Raw genomic sequence first — 23046 nt, 5'->3', positions numbered from 1 at the left:
CCTCCAGGTGAATGGGATACAGGTGGAGGGTTGTGTCCTATATCAGTTAGCAGCTGTAGAGGGGTATTTGCCTCCATTCTGAAGGAATAGAACTTTGTTTTCCTGCAGAAGTTCACATATTCATTTTAAATCAAGTCTCATGCAGAGGATTTAATTTTAAAGTAAGATTTAATTTTAAATTAAAAGTAGTTGATTTAATTCTTTTCCACCTACAGACTTTATATGATACTGCGTATCTAACACTGTACAATATCAGCTTCACCTCCCTTCCTATCCTCTTGTACAGTCTAATGGAACAACATGTCAGTGCAGACATACTCAAGAGAGAGCCTTCCCTGTACAGGTAAAATTAAAACACTGTGCCCCAAAGTTTGACTGTTGCATTGTGGGATCTGTGTCTGTTACAATGGAAGTCCTCAGGATTTCTGTGCCACAAGGTTACAGTAGAACATCAGATACACTGCAACAGAAGGGTTGAAGACCACGTGCATGGTCTACAAAGTGCAATAGATAAACATGTATTTTTACATGCACATTTACAAATCACACCATGCATTTGCTGCAAAGGGAGTGAGAGCTAAATAGAAATCACTGTTCAACAAAATCAAATTAGGATTTATTTTAGTACTCTTTATTTCCTCCAGCTATGGAGGAAATAATGGGGAGGAAACATGGGGAACAGAAGTATTTTTAAAAAAGAAAACATGCTGGTTTTTCTATATACATGTTTTATTCTGAGAGAAAAGATGACTGAGTGTTAGATTGTTGTATCAGAGGATGTATTCTGTGTGGTGTCCAGCATTGTCCTCCGCATATTGTTGACTCACTTCTGGGCGTTGGAATTGACTTGTTTAGGTTCTTAGTGACTCGACATACAGTTCTTGTCAATTAACTGCATTTGGCCATCTAAATTAGGAACAGTGCCCAGTTTAGATCCTTGTAGCTACAAAGCCAGTACATTTCAGGTAGGGCTAACAGTAGATAATCAAAGGAAAAACATTCTTTGAAAGAAGTAATATTAGCCACCCAAATGTTAATCAATGTAGTGATATGTTTTTACCGCTGAAATTGAAGAGGAATACAAGCGATTACTGTTGAAACTCAACAGTAATGTTTTTATTTTCTCTTTGATATTTTAAATGTTTTTAGTTTAGAAATGTTAATTCAGAAGATCTTTTTTGGTTTTTGAAAGCTAGCAGAGCTTATTTGTCAGAAACTTGTGGGTTTTGATACCTAAAAGAGCCTGTTGATAAGTTGTTTTGGGCAATAGTGGTTGTTCTGGGCCACATGAGGCTATTGTTGGCTGTGTACGGGTTTGCACTCTATATTGTTAATCTGTGGGGAGAAATTACTTTATATGGTAATCAGACAGTCTTTAAAGTTCATATGGTGGAAGTATTGGTTGGTAGTAAATGTTTCTGTAACTCAGAGTTTTCATTTAACTGTGTCCTGATTTACTCTGATGTGTTTTATACTGTATGCCAAGTTGATACATACCCATTCTGTGGACAAGAACTAAAGTTGTAAAATTTAAATTTTTTGTAGTAAGAAAATGCATGCTGGTGAAGAGTTCTGTTGTTGACAAATCCCTGTATTTTTTGTGGGAAAACATTCAAGAAATCCTATTTGACCTGAACCTTCAAGTCAACTGCAAATCCCTTGTTTCACGTTCCACATAAAATAAATGTTTTATTTTGTTGCAATAGTCTGTATATAAGTATCCTAGAGGAAATAAAGCAAAGTCTCCAGAGACCTCTAGTGTTTCCATTTAATATCTGCAGTGGAGATCATGACATGTGCAGCAAGCACTGGAAAAGAGATACCTTCTGTAAAAAGTTTGAAAAGTAAATGGGTACAGCACAGGGAGTTTGCTATTATTGAAATAAGCAGAAGTACAGGGAGCAGTTCAAAGGATTTACTAAGAATTAAGTAAAAATAAATATAGAGGACGTTTTGAGGAAGGAGTTAGATTTGAAGCGATAGACAGTTGTAATGTGGAAATGTGGTGCTTTTCAAGAAGCAATATGAATGATCTCATTTATCTGGAATTTTCAAACCTGCTGATAATGAATACGTGTTTCTTGTTTCACACAGAGATGTTGCCAAGAATGCTTTGCTGCGCTGGCGTGCATTTATTTATTGGACATTCCTAGGAGTGTTTGATGCTGTGGTATTTTTCTTTGGTGCCTATTTATTGTTAGACAACACAGTTGTGACCAGCAATGGACAGGTTAGTGTTGGATTTCATCAGTCAATGGTAATTTTTTTTAATGCCAGTTGTGAAATGAACATAGTTTTAATTGTTTTCTTTGATATTTCATGCAAGACAATAACTGTTTTATGAGTTACAGTGAGATAGATGGGTTATCTGTTTAGCAAAATCTGGACTATGCAATGGAACATACTGTCTATCAGTAAGCACAGATATAGGATTGGATACTAATTAGGAGAAATATAGAACATAAATTCCAGGTATTACTTCTGAATTTATACAGTAACTTTTCAGTTGCATACTTAACATGCGTCTGATGAATATCTGTTTACCATATCAAAAGACTCTTGGTAGAGTAGTTATGAATGATCATAAAAGATCTTAAATATAACAAGCTTTTTAATAGTTTAATTATTTTTGACATATGGTAGCTTAAAATAATCTATCTCTACTTGCTTTGCAGTCACATGAATGCAAATTTTATGAACTTTTGCATTTTATTTATTTTATCCATTGATATTTTGGTCTATTTTATTTGTGTGCTTTTTTTCTTTTTGCTACTTGCTTCTCTTCCTATCCTCAGCTAATGACAACCAGCACTCACATGGTAAGACTATTGTGGATTTGTCATGATATCCATTTCATCTTTCACTGTTCTTTGATTAAACTGTTAAAGAGCAGTAAAATATCACTTCAGCCTATAGTTAGAAATGTTCTTTATAGCTACTCTATAAGTACTTAAAACAAAAGGAACTTTATACAAACTATATGGAGGTATAGGAGGTGTGGTAAAGAACCATGAACTTTAAAAAAGCTTTTTGCTTCCTTGCATTTTGTTATTCTGTTGTATGCTTTTCTGTAACCTACATTTTGTTGCTGACTCTCTGCTACAGAAATTTTTTTACGGTTTATGCTATACTCTGCTTTAATGGCTTTAGAAAATGCCCTCAAAGTGAGAGACAAAATAAACTCTACACAATTTTGTTGCCTATATGCAACATACACATTGCTGGCAATGCAGTGTTCAGATATCATTAAAAACCTCCTTTGTGACATCTGTCAGGGAAATGAACTTCTTGTTTTAAAGCGCTTTTTCTAAGGACAGAATGAATTTCCACTAGACAGAACTCTACTGCAGTATATCTTTTTTTGGTACCATTATGCTCTCTGTTAGATGTCCAAAATTCTTCATCAACATATATTTATGGTCTTGAAAATTAAAGTTATCATACCTGTGCCAATTTTGTAAACAGTTTGTATTGCAAATATGCTGAGTCATTTCCTTTCCGAAATTCTAGTCGTCTTCCATTGCACACATTCAATCTAATTCTAAGGCTTTAAAGCCAGATTAATGCCTAATTCTCTAATTTCAAATGTTGAAGTCTACATCTAGATACACATGTTAACGCTTGAAGATAACGTGTTGCTTGAGGAGACATTCTGAGTCTTGAGTGTCCGTGTTGGAAAATTTATCGTTATTGAGGGATGCATGCCTGTGTTTGTGTATAAAACTTAAGCAATATTGAGCTGCAATTTTAGATTTAAAGGCTTGAAAATGTCAAGTGTTCAGGAGTAGTCAGAGACACTTATGTGAGTTCATACATACATGAATGCACGTGGTGTTGATGGTTATTTCCCAATTTTAAAATATGCTTACGTCTGGAAAAAGTCAGTGAAGAATTTGAAGGTTTGAAAGGTTTGCTATGGCAACAAAATGTTATTATGGAACAGGGAAAAGTAGAAAGCAGTAAAGAACATAAAAGAGTTGACAGTAACACTAATGCCATAAGTGATATGTAATGATACAAATCAGGTTCCAGATTTTTAAAATGGGTGCTGAAGCAAAAATTTTGACTTTTTCTTTCCCCCCACAAATGAACTAATCACTATTATCGCAAAACTAGTAAAAAGTGAACAAAGTCAATATCTTTCACATAGAATGATGCCTGTCAGACTAAAATTAACATACTATTAAGCTTGCTTCCAAACACAGTTCCCCCCAAGATGCTTCTCAGTGCTTAGAAATTAATGTGAAACAGTTTGCTTACTGTAGTGTGATATTACTAGAATAACGGAAAAGTGTACTTCTAATCACTGAGATCTACTTCATAAGTGCCTCCCTTGGTCATTTCTGGTAAGCAAAACTAAGATGTTAAAGATTTATTTCCTATCAATTGTTATTAATTTGCCATACTGCTTTGTGTGTATGGTGTTCCACTGTTGATAGGACATCATGGTTGGTGTTGCAAAAACATACAGTTAGAAAACCAACTACAGAAAAAAAGGTAAGAAGAAAGGGAGGCACTGTAAAAGTCATTGCAGATTGCAAATGTTATCTTAGTTTACCCATACAATAAAATGTATTTCCTGGGTGATTTTCTTTATTTTAACATTTGATACAGAGTACATTAAATATAATTGTTAATCTGGGTTGAGAGAGACTAAGTTAAAAGGAATAACAGAATGAGAAATACAAAACAACAGGAAGGAAGATAGGTGAGCAGAATGCTGAACTGGAACACAGAAGGTCAACAAATACAGTCACAGGAGGAGGAGGGGAAGTCTTGGATAGGCTGGGAGCAGAACATAGAAAAATACTTGCTAATAAACTAGATGTTAACAAACAGACTTACAAAAGAATGATTCATTGCCTGAAGGCATGAGTAGTATCTTGATATACTCAATGCTAGAAAGACATTGTGAGTTTTTGTAACTCACACCTTTCCATATTGCTTCACTTACCTTCCTCTGTGCCAAAGTAGCAGCTTTATGGATCTTGTCCCTGTGCTATGACCTCACTTTCTCAGTCAATAAGAAAGGTGGATAAGGGATTTGGTTGCAGACCAATGCTTTCCATCTAGCCTAACAAGCAGACAGGGGAAGGTTGTTTCAACTTCTTTATTTCATCTGGCAACTTTTATTGCAAATATGGACAAATCTGTTCAGTATGCAGAAACTTAGACTGACAGTAGGTTCTCTGAGAGGTGCTACATATGGCACAAGAATACTGTAAAATTTAACTGCAACAAGAAAGTTGGTAAACAGCATGATTGGAAGTTCCTGATCCAGATTCCTATCCCTTAACTGCACAGGTTTTTTTAGGGCACAGAAAATATAATGATGGCTTGAGCCTATTACATATCAAAGTAAAAGATCAAAATGCTGAAGGTTTTCTGAATTTCATCTAGTGTTCGATAGACATGGTCACACAGTGAGTAGTTTTAAAATAGTGAAATGATTACTGAGAATAATGAATCTTTTGGCCAGTCATTTGTTTATTTTAAATTCTTTTTTCCATTCCCAGTTGATCTCATTATCTTAGCCTGGCTTCCTACTGACTTATGTCCTGTGGCTGGCTGTGGTCTCCATTCAAAATTTTTCACACAGCAGCATATTTGTGTGATCAACTTCCCACATGGATACCCTGTCATGTACTATTGGGTGAGCTCATACAGAAAAGTCTAGATTGGACATGTTCTAGTTCAACTCCCTGCTCTGTGCAGGGCTAATTAAAATCAATTTGCTGAAGGCTCTGTCTAGTCATTTTCAGGTTTTCAGTATCTCTGAAGATGCAGATTCCATAACTTTCCTAGGCAACCTATTCCAATGTTTTTCTGTCTTCATGGTGAAAAGATTTCTCACAATACCTAAGCAGAATATTTCTTGTTGTTCAAGAGAGGTTTGTTCCAGTTCTTCATCTTTGTAGTTCTTCAGACATTTGTGGGCAGCTGCTAGATTGTTTCTCAACCTTCCCTTCACCAGACTAAGCACTTCCACCCTTCCTTGCAGAAGAGCTTTAAACACCTTAGTTGCCTGCCACTGATCATTTCCTATTTTTTTCACATCACTCATGAACTGAGGGGTCCAAAACTGAGCACAGTGTTTCAGGTTCAACCTCACCATAGCTGAGTAGATAGGAATAGTAACCTTTCTTCAGTGGCCATGTTCCTCCCCATTCCTGTGCAGTTTGCCTTATGTATAGAGAGAGCACAATACAGGCTTGTATTCAGCCTGGAGTCCACATAACCCCGCTGCAACTTCCTTTTCAGCAGGACCATTGTACAGCCAGTCACTACTCCTCTGTAGGTGTAAATCTTTGCACTTCTCCGTATTTTATTCCATAAGATATCTATTAGCCTGCTTCTCAAATCAGCAGAGGTCCCTCTGGATTGAAACTCTGTCATTCATTATTTCAGCTATTCTCTATTTTTATACCACTTGGTAGTTTGCTCATGATATTCTGTCACCCTCCAGCTACCTGACAGGGATATTCCACAATTTCCAGCCAAGTTGCTGTTGCTCTTCCTAGTGTGGTTCACTTATTACCAGCAGCCAATCACCCATCAAGGACTTTTGAGTCCATAGGTTCCACCAGTTTTCAACTGTGTAGTAGTGCATTTAGCCAGCCCCTGCTTCCTTATTGTCCAAGGTCAAATGCCTTGCTAAATTCAAAATACATCCACTGCTTTTCCTCCTTACGAACAACTCAACCCACACTGTTGCTTGCTCCTTTGCTTCCCAAGCTTTGCTGTAAAATGCAAGGAGCAGGTTTTGCTTGTGAAGACTAATATTCAGAGTATTGAGTAATTCAGCATTTTCTTTGAAACTTTCCACTAGGTTGTCTTACCACTCCATCGGCGGACTTGCATTTTTCCTTTGAAGCAAGGATACCTGTAAATATCGTTTTTGTCCCCCTCAACACCCCTCAGTAATCCTAGTTAGAACTGAGGTTTGTCTCTGATTTGTTCCTCTGCTTTATTCTGTTTGCTGCCTGCCCACATTGTCATCACTTAAATGCTCCCATTTTGCCTTTTTGTCCATGCAGTAACATCCTACTTGGCCAACTGGATCTTCTGCTGAAATTCCATTCCTGCATGGAAGTTGTCTCTTTCCTGCAGTTATAACTGCAGAAGGGAGTTCAGGAGATCTCAAGCGTTCTCTTTCAAAGTAATTCTGATCTCTTGGACACTTCTCTTCCAAGGGTACAATACCCTGAATCAAACACAGTCTCTTCTAAAATACAGTTGCTTACTTTCCCAGCATTTCTCTGGATCCTGAACCTGGTCATTTGGTAGCTGCTGAAGTCCAAGCAATCATCTGTGACAATGTTCACCACTGGTTCTTACCTGCATCAGCATTAATGGTCATTTCTATCCACTTGAAAAGCTGAAGTGTTTTTATGTCATTATGCAGATGGGGAGAAAATCAAACACAAGTTGAAAGTGTTTTGTTTTAAAATGTACATAGACATTTTTGTACTTAGATGGTTATAACATTCTTTCTTGTACTGTTGCTTATCTGTATAATATGCTGTTGAACCTCAAGGAATTGTTGGATGCCAAGGACATCCAATAGAGAAGGAAAATCAGAGAAAAGATGATGTCCAAGAAGATTGATGAAATAACTGCAGTTCGTTTTTAAATCTCAGTGATTTGTTATTTGTGCTACCTTTGATTTTTATTGAGAAATATACATTTGAACTTCAGGCTGAGAGCATTGGTTGTCGTCTTTTTCTGTCTGTCTGAAATCTGGGTTTTGTACACACAGAGCAAGAAACCAGAGCACTTTGCACTGGATAGATCATGTAGAAATTCAGTTTCTGCTTAAGGGTCAGTTCATGATACAAAGCAATATTAAGCTTTAAGATGTTTATTCTGAACAATTCACAACATACTGGACAATATTGCCTATAACTGTTTTGGACCATTTTTTGTAGGTATTTGGAAATTGGACCTTTGGAACAGTGGTGTTTACTGTGCTTGTATTCACGGTTACATTTAAGGTAAGGTATGCTGTATTTTATCCACTAAAACTTTCTTAAAACTTGTTTTTTAATTGTTGCTTATTTATATCAATTTTTTTCTATCACCATGCATTGTTTTATTAGTTTAAATAGTGAGCTTGCTATCTGTGCCTTCTTAACTGTGCTCAAACTTGAAAGATGTGTTTACCTAATTCTATGTAGAATTCTTCCCTATTTTCAAAGGGTATGAATCTATTTCATCTCCTGCTGGGACTTCTTGTTGCATCTAGATAGCAATAACACCATATAATATCTTTTTTTTTTCAGCTTGCACTAGATACACACTATTGGACGTGGATAAATCACTTCATGATCTGGGGATCACTGGTATTCTACATTATCTTTTCTCTGCTCTGGGGAGGAATTATTTGGTATGAACCCTAATATTAATTGCATTGCAAAAGTTGTTTCAGAAACATAGAGTTGTTATATTTCACTTTTCTGTCACAGACATAGTTAAATTTAGGCTTTATACAATGCAGAACTCTATTTTAAATACATCATTAATACTAATTGGAGAGTGCTCAGCTCTTCTTTTCATGAATGTCTGCTAAAATCTTTGTAAAGAAGAATCCAAGGAGAATAATATCAGACCTCAGACTACCACTGGGTTTATCTCAGTAGTGCCAGTCAAAAGCAGCGCAAGGGCTGGTTCAAGGAGCACAGATTGCCTTTCTGAGTCAAAATGTCACAGAATAGGTCATGTCTGTGCAGTTGGTGACTACCCACCTACCTGCTGGGCTTGTCTTGGAAGCTAGCTGTAGCAGTCAAAACCAGAGACAGGGAGTGAAACTCAATATTGAAGTGATGTGGATGTCCAAGAGTCCTGTGTTTGTGCTCATTGTTTTGCCTCCTTGCTTAGCAAAGTAGAGTTACTGTAGGTGTCTGAGCACCTACTTGTTCCTGTTGGTAAGAAGCTTTTTAGGAATTAATATAACTATTGTGCATAGCCAATTTAAATTGTTGGGGGTTTTTTCTATTAAAAATTCTGTGTACTTGAAACTGAAATTTTTGGGAAGGAAATCAAGTTGGAACAAGTTCAGTTCCTTACTGTGCCTGATTGCCATCAGGAGCTGGAAATTTTGTTTCACGCTTGTAGAGCTCTCAGTTGTAAGGCCATCTTTATAACTACTGCTGGAGCCATTCTACTTTGTATACACAATATTTTGAGGGACCAGAGAAGGAGGAGGCTAACTCTATTGCATGGTGATTAAGATGCCATTTAATTTAGAGAAAGGATTTGTATTTCAGCATCTTTTGCAAATGAGTAGCTACCTTTTAACTCCTTAGATATGCAGCTGCCTCTTCTTTTTCCTAGTAAGATCAGATCTCAATTTCTTCAGCATCAGTTTGCAGAAGTGACATTTTCCCAGACAATGTTTTCCAACCAGCTTTGCTGTGTATTTAGAGATGTGACCATGTGTATATAACAATGTATTTTAGCTTAGTTATCTTTCTAGAATGCAAATAGTATCAAATTTTGGAAACTGTCAGGAAGCTGCCCTGCTGTTTTTACACACTGCAGTGTTGCTGCAATCTGTCCCTTCACCTTGGCTCTCAAAGACTATGGCCTCTGGTTCCCAGTACCATACGATGATGGTGTTTTAATGATTATGCAACTGCATGGGATACAAGGGAGATAGGGAAGTCAAGTTATTGATAGTGTGGTTAGATTACTATGTGGTGAATAGGATGGGGAGCATAACATGAAACCATTAGATACTTAGAGGAGCCTGAGAGGTATGAAAATAGGTGTGGTTAACGAGCCTTACTCTGAGGATACTACAAAGGAGTGTGCCTTAGGAAGGAGGAGGGAAGTGGTGGGAAGAACACTAAGAAGAAAGGTGGAAAGTACCTGGGGCAAGATCAGGGTACATGGAAGAACATAAACAAGTTAAGAATGAAACTTAGTTTATCTTTGCAAGGAAGAAACACCATGGCAGGGAGGGGACAGCATGATATTTCCTGCAGCCTTGAAGACAAAAGAAAGGTAGTTATCTCCAGACAGTGCATGTTTAGCTCTCCTTTTGAGAAAACTGGTATGGATGAACTCCCACAAACTGGGAAGCTGAACCTGAAGTATTTAATCACTGGCATAATTCTTGTATTTAACACTATCAGCCTTTCTTTTGTGAAGTGAAGTGTAATAATTATTTTATCTTTTTTCGTCCCAGGCCTTTTCTCAATTATCAGAGGATGTATTATGTGTTCATGCAAATGCTGTCCAGTGGTCCTGCATGGCTGGGTATAATTCTACTCATAACTGTCAGCCTTCTTCCAGATGTTCTGAAGAAGGTCTTATGCAGGCAGTTGTGGCCTACAGCAACAGAAAGAATCCAGGTAAATAATCTTTCTCATTGTGAAGTTAGGGTTTTTCTTTTTGTATTACAACCTAGGTCAAGGTCAGAGACAAGATTAGAGGAGAGGTTCCCCATCTGTGTTGTCTGAGCAGCATGGTGAAAAATGCTGCCTGTTATTTACATGGTGGCAATTAACCTGAATCCTGGGGCAATGCTTGTGCCTCTGTACTAGCAGCCACAGGAAAATCAGCTGATGAGGATGGTGGGAGACAGCTACATGGCTCAACATGATTTCTGATTTGAGGAGATAAGGGCAAGGGGATTGGGATCTCTGTAAGGGTAGATAAGAGGCACTTACATCTGATAACATACTGATGCCTGTTAGAAAAACACATGCATTAAAACTTACTCATATCCTATTAATAATTTTTTCCTCTTTTATATTTCAACTTACATTTTGCCTGTTCTGTTCCATTATTTCTACATAAATGTGCCTTGCTGTGCCAATGGGAAGAGGATTTTAAAATCTATTTTCTCCTTTCATCTGACCAGCCCAAAAGGAGAAACTGCTGTGTATCTAAGGCTGGAGAGGAAGCCAGGTTCTGTGGGAAGCATTGGTGCTATGCTTGGGACATGAATAGAAAATGTTTCCTGTATTTTAACCCCAGTAAACTTTTATATATCATATATTTTAGAATGTGAAGGGCAGTAGAGGTGTTGAACTTTAAACTTAATATTACTGCCCTTGCTCTTTTCAGCCCATCAGCTGCCACTGGTAGGTTAAAATAATGAGTTACCAATAACAGAAGGGATTAGGTAGCATTTTGATGTTTTAATTGAGAAGGTACTTTGCATTAAGAGGAAAGGAATAAAGGAACTTTGCTACCAAGGAAGATAAAATTTCCCTGTGGCAAATGTAAAACGCCTTGCCATTGTTTTGTATTCCTAGAATGTAGAGGTGTAATAATGCCTCACTTCAGGAAAGAATAAAGAATATAGTAAGAAAGCATTCCCAAGTAGATCAGTATTTAGTGTTTTTTCATTTTGAGATCATAGATGTCTCTTTGCCATATATATTACTTGTGCAAGGGCATGACCTCAGTATAGATTCTGAATAGTTAATTTAAATGTCTAAAGAGAGAGAATGAGCAAGGGTTAAGGTAAAGAAACAAGCTACTAAAAAAAAACCCTAACAAAGTATTGTAGCATTTCTTACAGACATTGTATATTAGTACTGGAAAATGAATCAGTAGTAAAGCAGACTTTGGGCTCAACACTGGCAATATTCATTTTTTTAAATTTAGTAGAAGATCTGTGACTTTTAACCAGTTGTATTGCTTGTGTTTCTTCTTCCCTCTGTTTCTTCTGTCTTCCAATCCGCTTTGCCTAAATAACTGCTACCTTGCTTTAAACATAAATGATGTGCTCGGTTGCTTCCTACAATCTTCTGGGGAAATCAGACTAGACATCAGTGCCTTTCTGTTGAGCAGTCCACCATCTTTATGCTTTCTCAGACTTCAAGCAGTCTAAGTTTCTAATGGAACAAAAGGTGACTTTTTTCTGCCTTTCTGCATGCTTGGCCATTTCATTCAAAGGACAGTTATAAAGTTTATAATCAGAAGTTATTTACCATATTCATTATCTCCATTTGTGATTCATATCAACTATATTTCGAGGAATACTTTTTGGTATAGTTTTTTCCTTCTGTGTATCTCAAAGATTGTGTGAATTGTTGTCACAGTCCATCACTGTCACTATCAATATTTGTCACTTTTCTTGCTGCATTTCACAGATTGTTTCTGCCTCGGGAATCTATGATTCTTATATCCCCGTTTTAATCATTGGACTGTCTATAGGTGAATGCATGTTTTGTTTCCATTGTACCAATAAGTAGGATAGTGGCCACACAAACAAGTGATAATTCTGATTAGGCTGATGTTACTAGCATCATACAGAAAATGTGATACTGGAAACCAATTAAGCAGTCTTTGGAATATATTAATGTATTTTCTCTGCTGCTAGAAAATGCAGCTTTTTTTCTTTTTCCAGCATGCATTTTGAAACTGAGCTTTCCTTATGTTCCCTTTTATGAAATTCTGTGCTCTTTCTAGAAATAAAACAGCTCAAGATTTGAAAGTTTATGACATTATTTAATATAAAAGTAGAAGAAATGCTAGTAAATCTTGTTTACCCTACAGTCTGCAAGAAAACTGTTTTTTACTTAATATTCAGAGACTGTTGGTTTCCATTGCAGATTTTATATATTTATTTCTTAAGTGGTTAAGATAAAAAATATATTTCCTCCTTCTTTCCCTCTCAAGAATATATAGTCAATAAAATTTACTGTAATTATATAAGTCAGAGGGAAAATACAGTTTGTTTCACTATCAAAAATTCTGACTAAAATTGTCTCTTAAGTGCCTTAGGATTGGTTTGAACTGAGCTTATAAATAGCTATTTTTAAATGTACTGCGTTCCTAAAAGCTATATTGCTTTCTTTATAACAAATGGGCTTCTGGAACAATTGAAAAGATTAACATAGGACTAGTGACCATTTCCCAGGTTACTAAATTAGTTCTACTTAGCAATGAGAATGCATAAAGCCTTTGAAGTAGTTCTAAATTTTTCAGTTATTTGAGAGTCACTCCAGTGTGTGGTGAGCGATTGTTAACCATCATTAACATTCAGATGTTTTTAAAGATACCACATATAGTTCTGGAATTTTTTCAGAGAGCTTTTCAGTGATACATATACACATACAGACATATATGTGCATACACATACATGTATGTACATACAAGTATATGTATATATATGTGCATGTATATTGGTATTGATATATATACATATGAGCTGTTGTCTTTCTTGGGCTAAAACATTAATTCTGCAAAAGCTTTGGAGGAATCTGTTGCCTTTTGGTAATTTTGGTGAAAATCTGCTTATTTCTTATACATGTATTCTCTGCAACTCTGGCTTAATGACACGAACTGAATTTCGTGCTTTAACTGGTAATTGTGCAGCTGTGAGGTTTCTTTCAGCTTTTACTTTTAAAAAGCAATAGGGTATTCTTTTTAATATATCCAATCTACATTGATTATTGATTATATTTTTCTCTTCCTTTATTCTTTTAGTAGCAGAAGTTCAGCCACCTTGTTAGAGAAAATATAAATTCAATTTAAGTTATCCTATTTCCAACTTTATAATTTTTGCTTTGACTGACAGTGTCTCAGCAATGGCAAGTATTTGGTAGCTGAAATACCAGGTGTTTAGTTCCTGACCTGTAAATGACTTCTGTACTTTCATCCCTTTTTAAGAAATATTTTTCTTTTTCTCTGTTTTTGACTGATGATTTTTTACTTCGCTTTCACTCAGTCACAAGCTTGGGCCATCAGCCATGTTATGAGATCTTTACCCTTTGCCACACCTGGAGAAACCCAAAGCGGTCTTTTTGCTTGGGGAAGCTTCTCTGGGGATTCATCATTCTTCTGTTCCTCAATGGGCTTAGTTGCTGTTGAACAACTGCACTGGACACTCAGAAAATTGGTCACCAGCAAACTGCTGCCTTTGTCACATGTCAGGCTCCTCCTCTGTGGAAAGCAAGGCAATGGATCTTGCTGTTGCAATATTTGAATCCTGTGGAAGAAGTTTCCTTGGCAACTCCCTGGCCTTCTCTGCCCACAGTGTAATGACTAAGCTGTAAGTCAGCCTTCATTAGCACTGGCCCCACCACCTCCCTGTGGGGCACTCCCTTCAGTATGCTGGTTGTTCTGGGGAGTAGTGAAGCAGGATGTCCACTCCTTAATGTAGAATCAATTTGGCCTCGTTGTATCACAGGCTCCTCTCCCATGCAGGTTATTCTAAGAGGGGCAGGACACACAGCCCACAGTACTTAGTCAGTTTAGTGCTTTTGGAGTAATTTTTTAACAGAGTTTGAAATTGAGTTAAAAACACCCTCAAGCGATTAGTCTCAGGATCCAGAAATAGAAACTGTGTTTTACACTGGATAGCCTTTCCTTTTTAAATCTATCAAAAAGTCCATCGCTTTTACAGGGCTTTGCTATTAAGAGTTACCAAATGGTGCAATTCATTCACATTTCTTGTATTCAGCAAGAGTCTCACTGTCTTTCCTCATCCTTGCAGAAGAGTATGAGACATAAAACAGTCCTAAATGCACTGGCGAGCAGCGATGGGCCACTTCTTGAAGGAAATCTTTCAGCTTCCGAGCCATAATTAGATCAAAGCTAGGTAACAGTACTGTACGTGTTGCCAATTTGGATTAATTTCTATTTACAAAATTTGTGCTATTTACAAATCAACTGTTTCCTCCAGAGTTTTTGATGTACTTTATCAGTATTAATACAAAATCATTATGTTTTACTTGGAGAGCCTAGTTTTTGCAAGAGATGTTCCACGCCACAGGTAAGATCTTTTTGTCTCAGAAACTTAATCGTGTAAAGCAAACCAATAAATCAATGTACCCATATTTATGTCCTGTAAATACATTGTATTATGTATAGGTGTTGTGTGACATTTCTTCTATCAGAACTGCAGTCATTATTGCAGTGGGTACTCACATTACACTACAGTGTCATACAGTCAGAGGTTATTCTTACCCACGAGCAGTTTATCCATCATCTTTCATGTTCTTGAATACGTTTATAGACCAAATGCAGATGGTAACGTGAAGATAATCATAGCGAGTTACTTGTGAATAGGACCTTGAATCAGAAGACTGGGGCTGTGCATCTGACAGTGTCTGCCACAGTGCTGTGTTCTGTACAGACTAGGGCATTGCTGTGTCACTGCCTCAGGTCAAGAGAGAAGCATTATAGTTTAGCCAAATGTCTGAGAAAACAGCAGGAGTGGTGAACTAAATTCCCCAAATATTAGGCCAGCAGAACAAAGTTCTCTGCTTTACATCATCTCCTTGCTATGCTATACTGATTAGACGAACAAGTAAGAAGGTACACTCTTTGCTCTAATGATTCCCACCTGGATGCCATGACTGTTCCAGTCCCTTCGTGCTCTCCTGACCCCAAAAGCTGCACATGAGGAATTAAGTGAAGGTGCAAAGTTAGCAGTATGTGAAAAGGACAAATGTCATGTGCTCTGTGTGCTGTAGGACTTTAAAGTAGCCCGAAGGTAGCTAAAGTGGCTGACTTGCTTTTAATGACTGTTGGACAAGTAGCAGTAAAAAACCACAGCTTCCTTGACTAGATTCAGGCTTGGTAAAGGTTCTTGCTTTGGAGCCATGTGTAGAAAAAAGCATTTTATTTTTAGAACTATCTATGGTAACTAAAATGCTTCACTTTCTAGCTGAAAGAATAGGAAAGTTAGTTACCAAACTGTATGACTACTCCATCTTACATTTCCAAAGCACATCTGCTACCCTGTTACCTGATTTTTCTGTATTAATGTTGCTGTTTGGTCTATATGTGTTTAAAAGAACCCAGGCCTCACTGTGGTGAGCGGTTCAGGATAGTTTTGTGACTTTTCAAAGAGTATCTTTTTAAGAGTACTTTCAGATTGCTCTTGGTTATGCAAGAGTAATGTTTCAAGCTTGTGATTGGCATTAAAATGTAATGTTACATTTCAGCCAAAGTTCTATAAGCTACATCATTAATATTTACTTTGTGCTTTTGTCCTTTTGCTCCTGTGTTCTGATTAACAGCAAAGAAGGAAGGAGATGATTAAGAATAGAGGATTAACTGGTTTATATAGCATTCGTGGAGAGACTGATGAATAACGTCGCTTTGAACCATGCTTATAATGCATTTATATGTTAGATACCATCACAAAACCTTCACACCTCTATACCTGGAAATTATATGTGCATTTAGTGTGAAGAATTTCATAAATTCATTGGGAAAAGTGCTGTGCTAGTTTTCTTTCAGTTTGTGCACATGGTCTAAGCTCTTGTCATGCAGCCATGATGTTCTGTAGTCCTGAGCATTTACTGGGTGGAAGTGCCAATTCTGCCAGAGTGTGGAGCGATTATATGAGAAAGATAAATTTTAATGGGCAATTAGACCAAGATAGTATTGCGATGTACAGTATAAATTGCCTGTATAGATACTACATGTAACCTAAGCAAGTTCAAAATTCAATACTGCTTAGAACTACAAAGCAAGTTCATTAAATCTCTGGAATGTTCATCTGTTAGCACAAACTGACTGTAAAGAATTTCCTCTCTTTGGAAGTACAGGGCAAAGTACTTGAATCTGTTCTGTCTTAAAATTCCACGTAAGAAGTTCAGAGATAAAAAGATGTACCAGGAGAAATTCCAAAATGAAACATAACCTTGATTTAAAACACTTTCATTTGAAAGCAGGCCTCTGTGTCTTCATCCCTTCTCTAAAAAGCCCATTATCAGGTTAGAAATTAAGTGTAAAATCATGCCTGGTTCTGTAGGTCTTAATATAAAACTAATCGTGTTGAAACTGGTTGATTGCAAAACAACATGAGGGGGATTATACTTTCACATGAAACAAATAGCCAGAGTGGTCATCTAGGGAAAGGTATCATTATACCAAGGGGACAGTGGCCCCATGAAAGAAAACAATTATATGCTTTTGGTTCCAAGATTGTCTATTTACTGTGTATTTGTTTCTTTTTTTCCCTTTAACAGAATGCATCGAGGCACTGTCGGGAGCACATCTCAGAATTCACACCTCTTGCCTGTCTGAAAAGCCCAAGATACAGGAGCAGTGACTGCAGCAATTCCCCAGCAAGAAGGTCTAATTCTCATTCTAAAAAAGTGATGTTTACGCAGTGGAAAGGCATTGATTATTCAGTACTTCCATCTGTCTTTGGCTATTCAAATAAGCATTGCCATTCCAGTGCAGGCTACCACTACAGTGGGTCAGGTTTGGAAACGTCCATATGACGGAACACCGAGTCAAGCCTTTAAAAACTGTGGTTTTGTTTATTTCTTTTTTCAGGAAACAGACATGTCACAGAAAATATTAAACTAGATGTGGCTTTTGCAGTCTGAGGTATTGTTGAGACAAACAGGATCAAGAGCTAGAAGTATGAACCCTTCCAGGCCAATAGGCCTCTTTTTATGTTTTGAACTATTGGAGCAATGAACAATCTGCACAGTCTGGTACTGTGACATTGGTAGCACTAAAAATTTTCTTCATCCTGTGTCAAGACTTCTGTGCATTTACTACTTCTGTCATCTTTAGTGATTTTCTTTGTTACTTGAAGTGCATAGTTTCAGTCAGATCAACAGTTTTAATTTTCAGCCAGAAGCAATGATCTCAGTTATCTCAAATGAAAGTCTCCTAAAGCATATTTAACAAATGCTGTTTCTGATTGTCCTCCGTCCTTTTTTCTTTCTTTGCTCTTTCTGTAGAACAAACTGGTGTTTCCTCTGTGCAAATCTGCTTTCAAGAAACACTCTCTAATGTTCACTTCCTTGTAAGTGGCCAAATCAGGGCTATGTATGGTTTTGGTTAGTTTTCCCCTGTAGAAAGATAGGCAAAACAATCCTTGCATAGAGTATGCACACACAATATGAAGTCAAGTTGGCTGTTATATAGGTAAATATCACCAATGTTGGTATCTACATATAAACTGAATGTAAGCATTTTGCCTAAAACATCTTTGAATTTGTCAAAGATGCACATTACCTGGTGTTCCCACTTCCTATCCCTGTGATTGTAAAATATATATAGCAGAAAGTATTATATATTAAGCTTTTTTTGACACAGTTTGTTGGGTTTTTTCCTTGAAAGAAGAAAAGCTGTTTTTCTGGATGAGTATCTTCTACTATCTTGATTCATCCTCTTAATATTGATTTTTTTGTGTGTATGCATGTATGGTTAGATACTGGCTAATGGGCTTGGTAGATGTATTACGAAGCACACAACCATTAGCTTTTTGCAAGCAAACCACGAGGTGGCACACAGCTGTTGATAACAGTTGAACCACAGTTGGGATATAGAAACTAGTTTGACTGCAATGATTCTGTTTGAATTCCCTTAAGAATGACAGCCAACTTGCACTTCTGTTTTCTCTGCTACATTTATGTTACCTTGCAGTAATTCAACTATTAGCTGCATCCTTGTGTTGTTTCTTTAGTCCAGTGTTTTATTTTGGGGTGCAAAAATATCTGAAGGAGTAATCCGATTTCAGTCGATTTCAGCCTGGTGGTTACAACTGGTTAATGGCCATCCTCATTTAATACCTCTGTGAGGACATTAGCTAAAAATTTATTTCAGTGTGAAAACAAAATATTTGTAATCAGACCTGCAGCATTTGTTGGAGACCTGGCCAAGACATTATTAGTTGTCTTTCATGTGGACAAGGGTGGCAGAGAAAAATTATTTCCCTTTTTGTGTTTTAACAAGAAAAAACAGAGGCAAAATAAGTTTACTTACTACTTTACTTTTTAATAAAAGAAAAATCAACTTACTAGGAAATGTTCCTCACAGTATTCTGAGTAGTTTTTGTATTAAACAAACAGTGATTTATTATTAAAATGCCCTGGGTCAAGCAGAGATTGTAAAGTGAGTTATGAGAAATTTTCAGTATACCAAAGATAACAGAATTTTACGAAGCCTAACAGTGAGCACCACAGATAAAGGTTTTCTATCATTTAACATATAGCACTTTTAAGTTTCAAAGAACGTCCTTATAGCAGTAGCATTTTGAAATACATACACGTGTGGGTGTGTGTACATGTACTTGCCATTGCAGACTTGAATGTTGGTCAGTTAGAACCGTCCCCTACATAAAACACTGGTGTGTATATTTTTAAGAGGTTATTATGGATATACATTTTATACCAGTAGCAGTGACAAATTTCTCGTGTGTAGTTAACAAATTATTTGTAATGTATTTTTTAGAAATCTTAAAATTGCCTTTGCACTGAAATATTTTTCATACTGTAGCTATTTATAAATCTGTTTTACGCATACATTTGTTAACACACCATTTCTATTTTTTTTAAGTATATGTTTTGAAGGCTTTTTTTATAACTATAAGTTTTGGCCACTTAAATTTAGCTTAGAGTGGAGTCGTGGCTGAATGTTAAAATTCTAATGAATGTCAAATTCGAAATACAGGTCTGTTGCTCTGTGAGTCTCACCCAAGTTATCGATGTTTTGTTGGGATTTGTGGTAGCAGCAATTAGAGCGCTGTACTTGCAGTGCTATATTATAATTGCTAGCTTTTTTTACTCTATTAAGCCTCCTGCTTTTTTACTTTGTGAGTTCTATCTTTTAGCCTTAAATAAGGAAATTTTTGCTTGATGCTTTTGAAAATGCTGCATTCCTGTTCTACCTACTAACAAAGCAGTTAATTGCAAACTTCATGTAGCCCTGCACTTAGGTATTGTTGACAACATTGTTCAGGCTGAAACACCTATATATGTGTTTGAGAAATTTTAGTTAAACCTGGCATTTTTTGGAGGAGAAAGAATGCTTGAATTTAAGTGGAAGTTTCTGCTTGATTTAGCAATACTTTTACCTTTAAAAGTTGGTGCTGTTTGTTTGTTAAAATAGACTGTTTAATGAAATGAACATAAAACATCAACCTGGCTTCATTTGATGTGTTTTTGCTTCAGTCCATGTTACTATTGCCATGTAAACCTAGTCTACTGCAGCAGGTGTTAACTTGGGAGTTTCATTGCAACATATACAAAGATGAAAAAGTAGAAATTAGATCAAAATGCATAAGAGTGTTTTATTATGGGTGGGACACTGAAAGGAGACAGATTTTTATGTATGAAGAAAAAAGAAGAAAGAGGAAAAGTCTAAAAATCTATGTAACCTTCTAACTTGCCTCATTTAAATTGTTGCAGCTTTACAGCATAATGTCTCCATAACTGCTTCTATAAATGTCTTGAAACTGGTAAGCGCTAACCAAATGTATGTGAAGACTTAGAAAGTATTTCAAGCTTTTTGGCCACAGAAGCTCATATATTCCTGCAGTGGCTTGTGGCAAAAGATCTTTTTTGTTTTACCATGTACAGTAATTGTTTGTTCAGCCACTTAATGTAAAAGCTTACAGTTTACTTTCTTGCTTGCATTAGCCTGTTTGTCTTCACCCAACTGGCTTGCAAAAATAAGAGGACAAAAATAGCTTAATTGAGGAACTGCACTACTTTTCTTTTGGAAGCCAGTGGGATCATTGTGCTCATGCTACTGTCTCTGTTAAAAAAGCTTTAATGGAAATTTGTGAAAGTATTACAAAAGTGAAAACATACATGATTCTACTTTGCAGAATAATCAAAAAATCAGTTTATATAGCTTTAATTTTTTACCTTATGAAAATTCACAGGATTTCAATCTGCATTGTCTCGGACATAAATTCTGTGCTATGTACACTTTGCATTTTAGATGTTCTTTCATGATCTAATGTAAAGTAGAATCTGCGAAAGCTGCTGTATGGGAATGGGGGTAGTTATCTGTGCTTTAAACATTAAAGATGTCTGTAGTCATCAGCACCAAATACTGACACTTATTTTTTAATTAAACAATTTTAGGTGCATTTATTTGAAAATAAATCAGCCTTCAAATCTAATGTTCAGATTATCCTATACTACTTCATTTATTTGATTTGAAGAGTCAGTGTGTGAATACATTACTTGTAAAGTTCTTTTCAGTGCTATTTTTAACTTTTATTTCTGTAGACAACCAAATATACCTTGTTTATATTCAGCCATATTTTGGATCTTTATGTAGAATATATAAGCAGGAGATACAAATCTGCTTGCAATAAATAGAAACATTCAAGACTGGTTTAAGTTTGCTCACAAATAATTACAATAATTCGAGTATGAATATGAGATGGTTTCATATTAGTCTGTAATAAAATATAAGTATATAACTAAACAGAATGAGTGTTTGATTCTGTTGTTGAATATGTTTGTAGTCACACTCATTTCTCATACTGGAGAGGGTCCAGCAGAGCACCACAAAAATGATTAAGGGGACTTGGAGCATCTCTCTTATGAGAGACTGCAGGAGCTGGGCCTGCTTAGTCTAGAGAAGAAAAGAGTGAGAGAGGATCTCATCAACACATATAAATATCTTAAAGGTGGGTGCCAAGAGGATGGTGCCAGGCTCTTTCCGGCATTGCCCAGTGACAGGACAAGGAGCAGTGGCCATTAACTAAAACACAAAAAAGTTTCACCTCAACATGAGGAAGAACTTCTTTACATTGAGAGTGGCAGAGCACTGACCAGGCTGCCCAGGGGGCTCGTGGAGTCTCCCTCTCTGGAGACGTTCAAAACCCACCTGGACACATTCCTGTGTAATCTGCTCTAGGGGACCCTGTTTTGGTAGGGGAGTTGGACAAAATTATCTCCAGAGGTCCCTTCCAACCCTGCCAGTTCTGTAATTCTGTGATTTTCAGAGTGTATGTAGTCAGCTAAAAAAGCAAGCTAACAAAAGGAAATTCAAAGCAGGGCTGGAACATGAACTGGGGGGTGCACTTCCCATAATAAAGGTTTCAGAGGAATGAGATTGTATTTATATGAAATTTTTATCTAAACAATACAAGAATGCTGTACCTGTCTTCCTTTAGTATATCAAGAAATTTTGTGTTTCTACATCTAGAGAAGATAGTTTGAAGGGCATAGGTAAATATGGAAGATGTTTTCCCTTTATTCATGCAAAGAAGAAAAAAAAAAAGCATAAATTGCAATTAGATGTTACATTGAAACTGGTTTTGAAAAAAAATAATGTGATGATGTATCTGGATTTCAGGAAGAGCACAGTACCAATACAGACACGTTACCACACAACTTTTTATTTTGCACATAAAAATACATTTACTTTTTTAAAGGAAAAAAGGATAGAAAATAATTTAAGTGCTGAACAGTAATCTAAGTCAAATACTGTGTGTTTTCCATTATCTCTTAAGTTATGCTCTTTTATTAAGTTACATTATAGAATTAATTGAAAACTATTTTTTATACTCTACATTGAGGCTACACTTTTTTCTGCCATATGCAACACTGCTCTATAAAATCATTCCTGAAGGTTATCTTGATATGAAGTGAGGTAGGTTGGAGACAGACTGAAGTTCCTTGGTTTTGTTTTTTGAATATTCCAATTTGCTCTGCAGAAATTTAGAAACAGTATTTGACTCTTCTGTTAAAGCTTTGTGGTTGTGCATTTCCACTGCACATACAGGTATATTAATCTTCATCTTATTCAAATGCCTAAAGCAAAACCCATACCCATTTAAAGGCTTCATTTACATTAGGAAGTGATAAGATAGGGATAAAACCAAATATATCCATTAATTTCCTTCATTATACAGATCAGTTTATCAGGTGCCTAATGTCCCCATCTATGTTTAAAAGTTTTTTAAAAGAAAATTGCACTGTGTGAGCTTTCTTTTTTAACAGGCAAGTCTGCAGTAAATTAATAATGTTGAGTCTTAATAATTTGTTTGCTTTCCATTTAAAGGTGACAAATAGTACCCAGTTTTAAACCACCAAAAGGCTTGTTGTTTCCCATTATTAATTTCAGTTAAGAAATCTCATGGTGCATTATGCTTTTAAAAATACAGAGGATGCAGTGTCCTACTAGGTTCAGAGGCTGCCTATTTCAGGGAGAACTGTTGGGTCTCTCCTTATTTAATGTGGGAAAAACGGATGTGTTTTTCTTCCTAACAAGGAAAGCAATGTAAATATTTTTTTTCAAAAAGTACATCAACAACTTACCTTGAGATTTCAGATATCTCTTGTAAAGATACTTCATGCTGACATGTTA

General features: G+C 36.4%; 1 protein-coding gene across 5 annotated transcripts in view; it reads left to right on the top strand.

Annotated features, from left to right (window-relative positions):
• Positions 1–21150, top strand: part of ATP11A (ATPase phospholipid transporting 11A) — a 121508-nt gene extending 100358 nt beyond the window's left edge. For 3 of the 5 annotated variants that reach the window (XM_082278275.1, XM_082278274.1, XM_082278273.1), the window contains 6 exons: positions 216–343; positions 2095–2230; positions 7929–7994; positions 8283–8386; positions 10190–10355; positions 16944–21150. In XM_082278275.1, coding sequence (XP_082134401.1) covers positions 216–343; positions 2095–2230; positions 7929–7994; positions 8283–8386; positions 10190–10355; positions 16944–17201 — 858 coding nt within the window. In that variant the 3' untranslated portion in view covers positions 17202–21150. Of the gene's footprint in view, positions 1–215; positions 344–2094; positions 2231–7928; positions 7995–8282; positions 8387–10189; positions 10356–11775; positions 11865–14455; positions 16659–16943 lie in introns of those variants that run through there. The other 2 variants (XM_082278277.1, XM_082278276.1) reach the window with 2 other exon arrangements.
• The last annotated feature ends 1896 nt before the right edge of the window (positions 21151–23046 follow it).

This window comes from Coloeus monedula, assembly GCF_965178545.1.
Source record: "Coloeus monedula genome assembly, chromosome: 3".
In the NCBI taxonomy this organism is placed as follows: Eukaryota; Metazoa; Chordata; class Aves; order Passeriformes; family Corvidae; genus Coloeus; species Coloeus monedula.
This window is presented reverse-complemented; position numbering and strand designations above follow the sequence as displayed.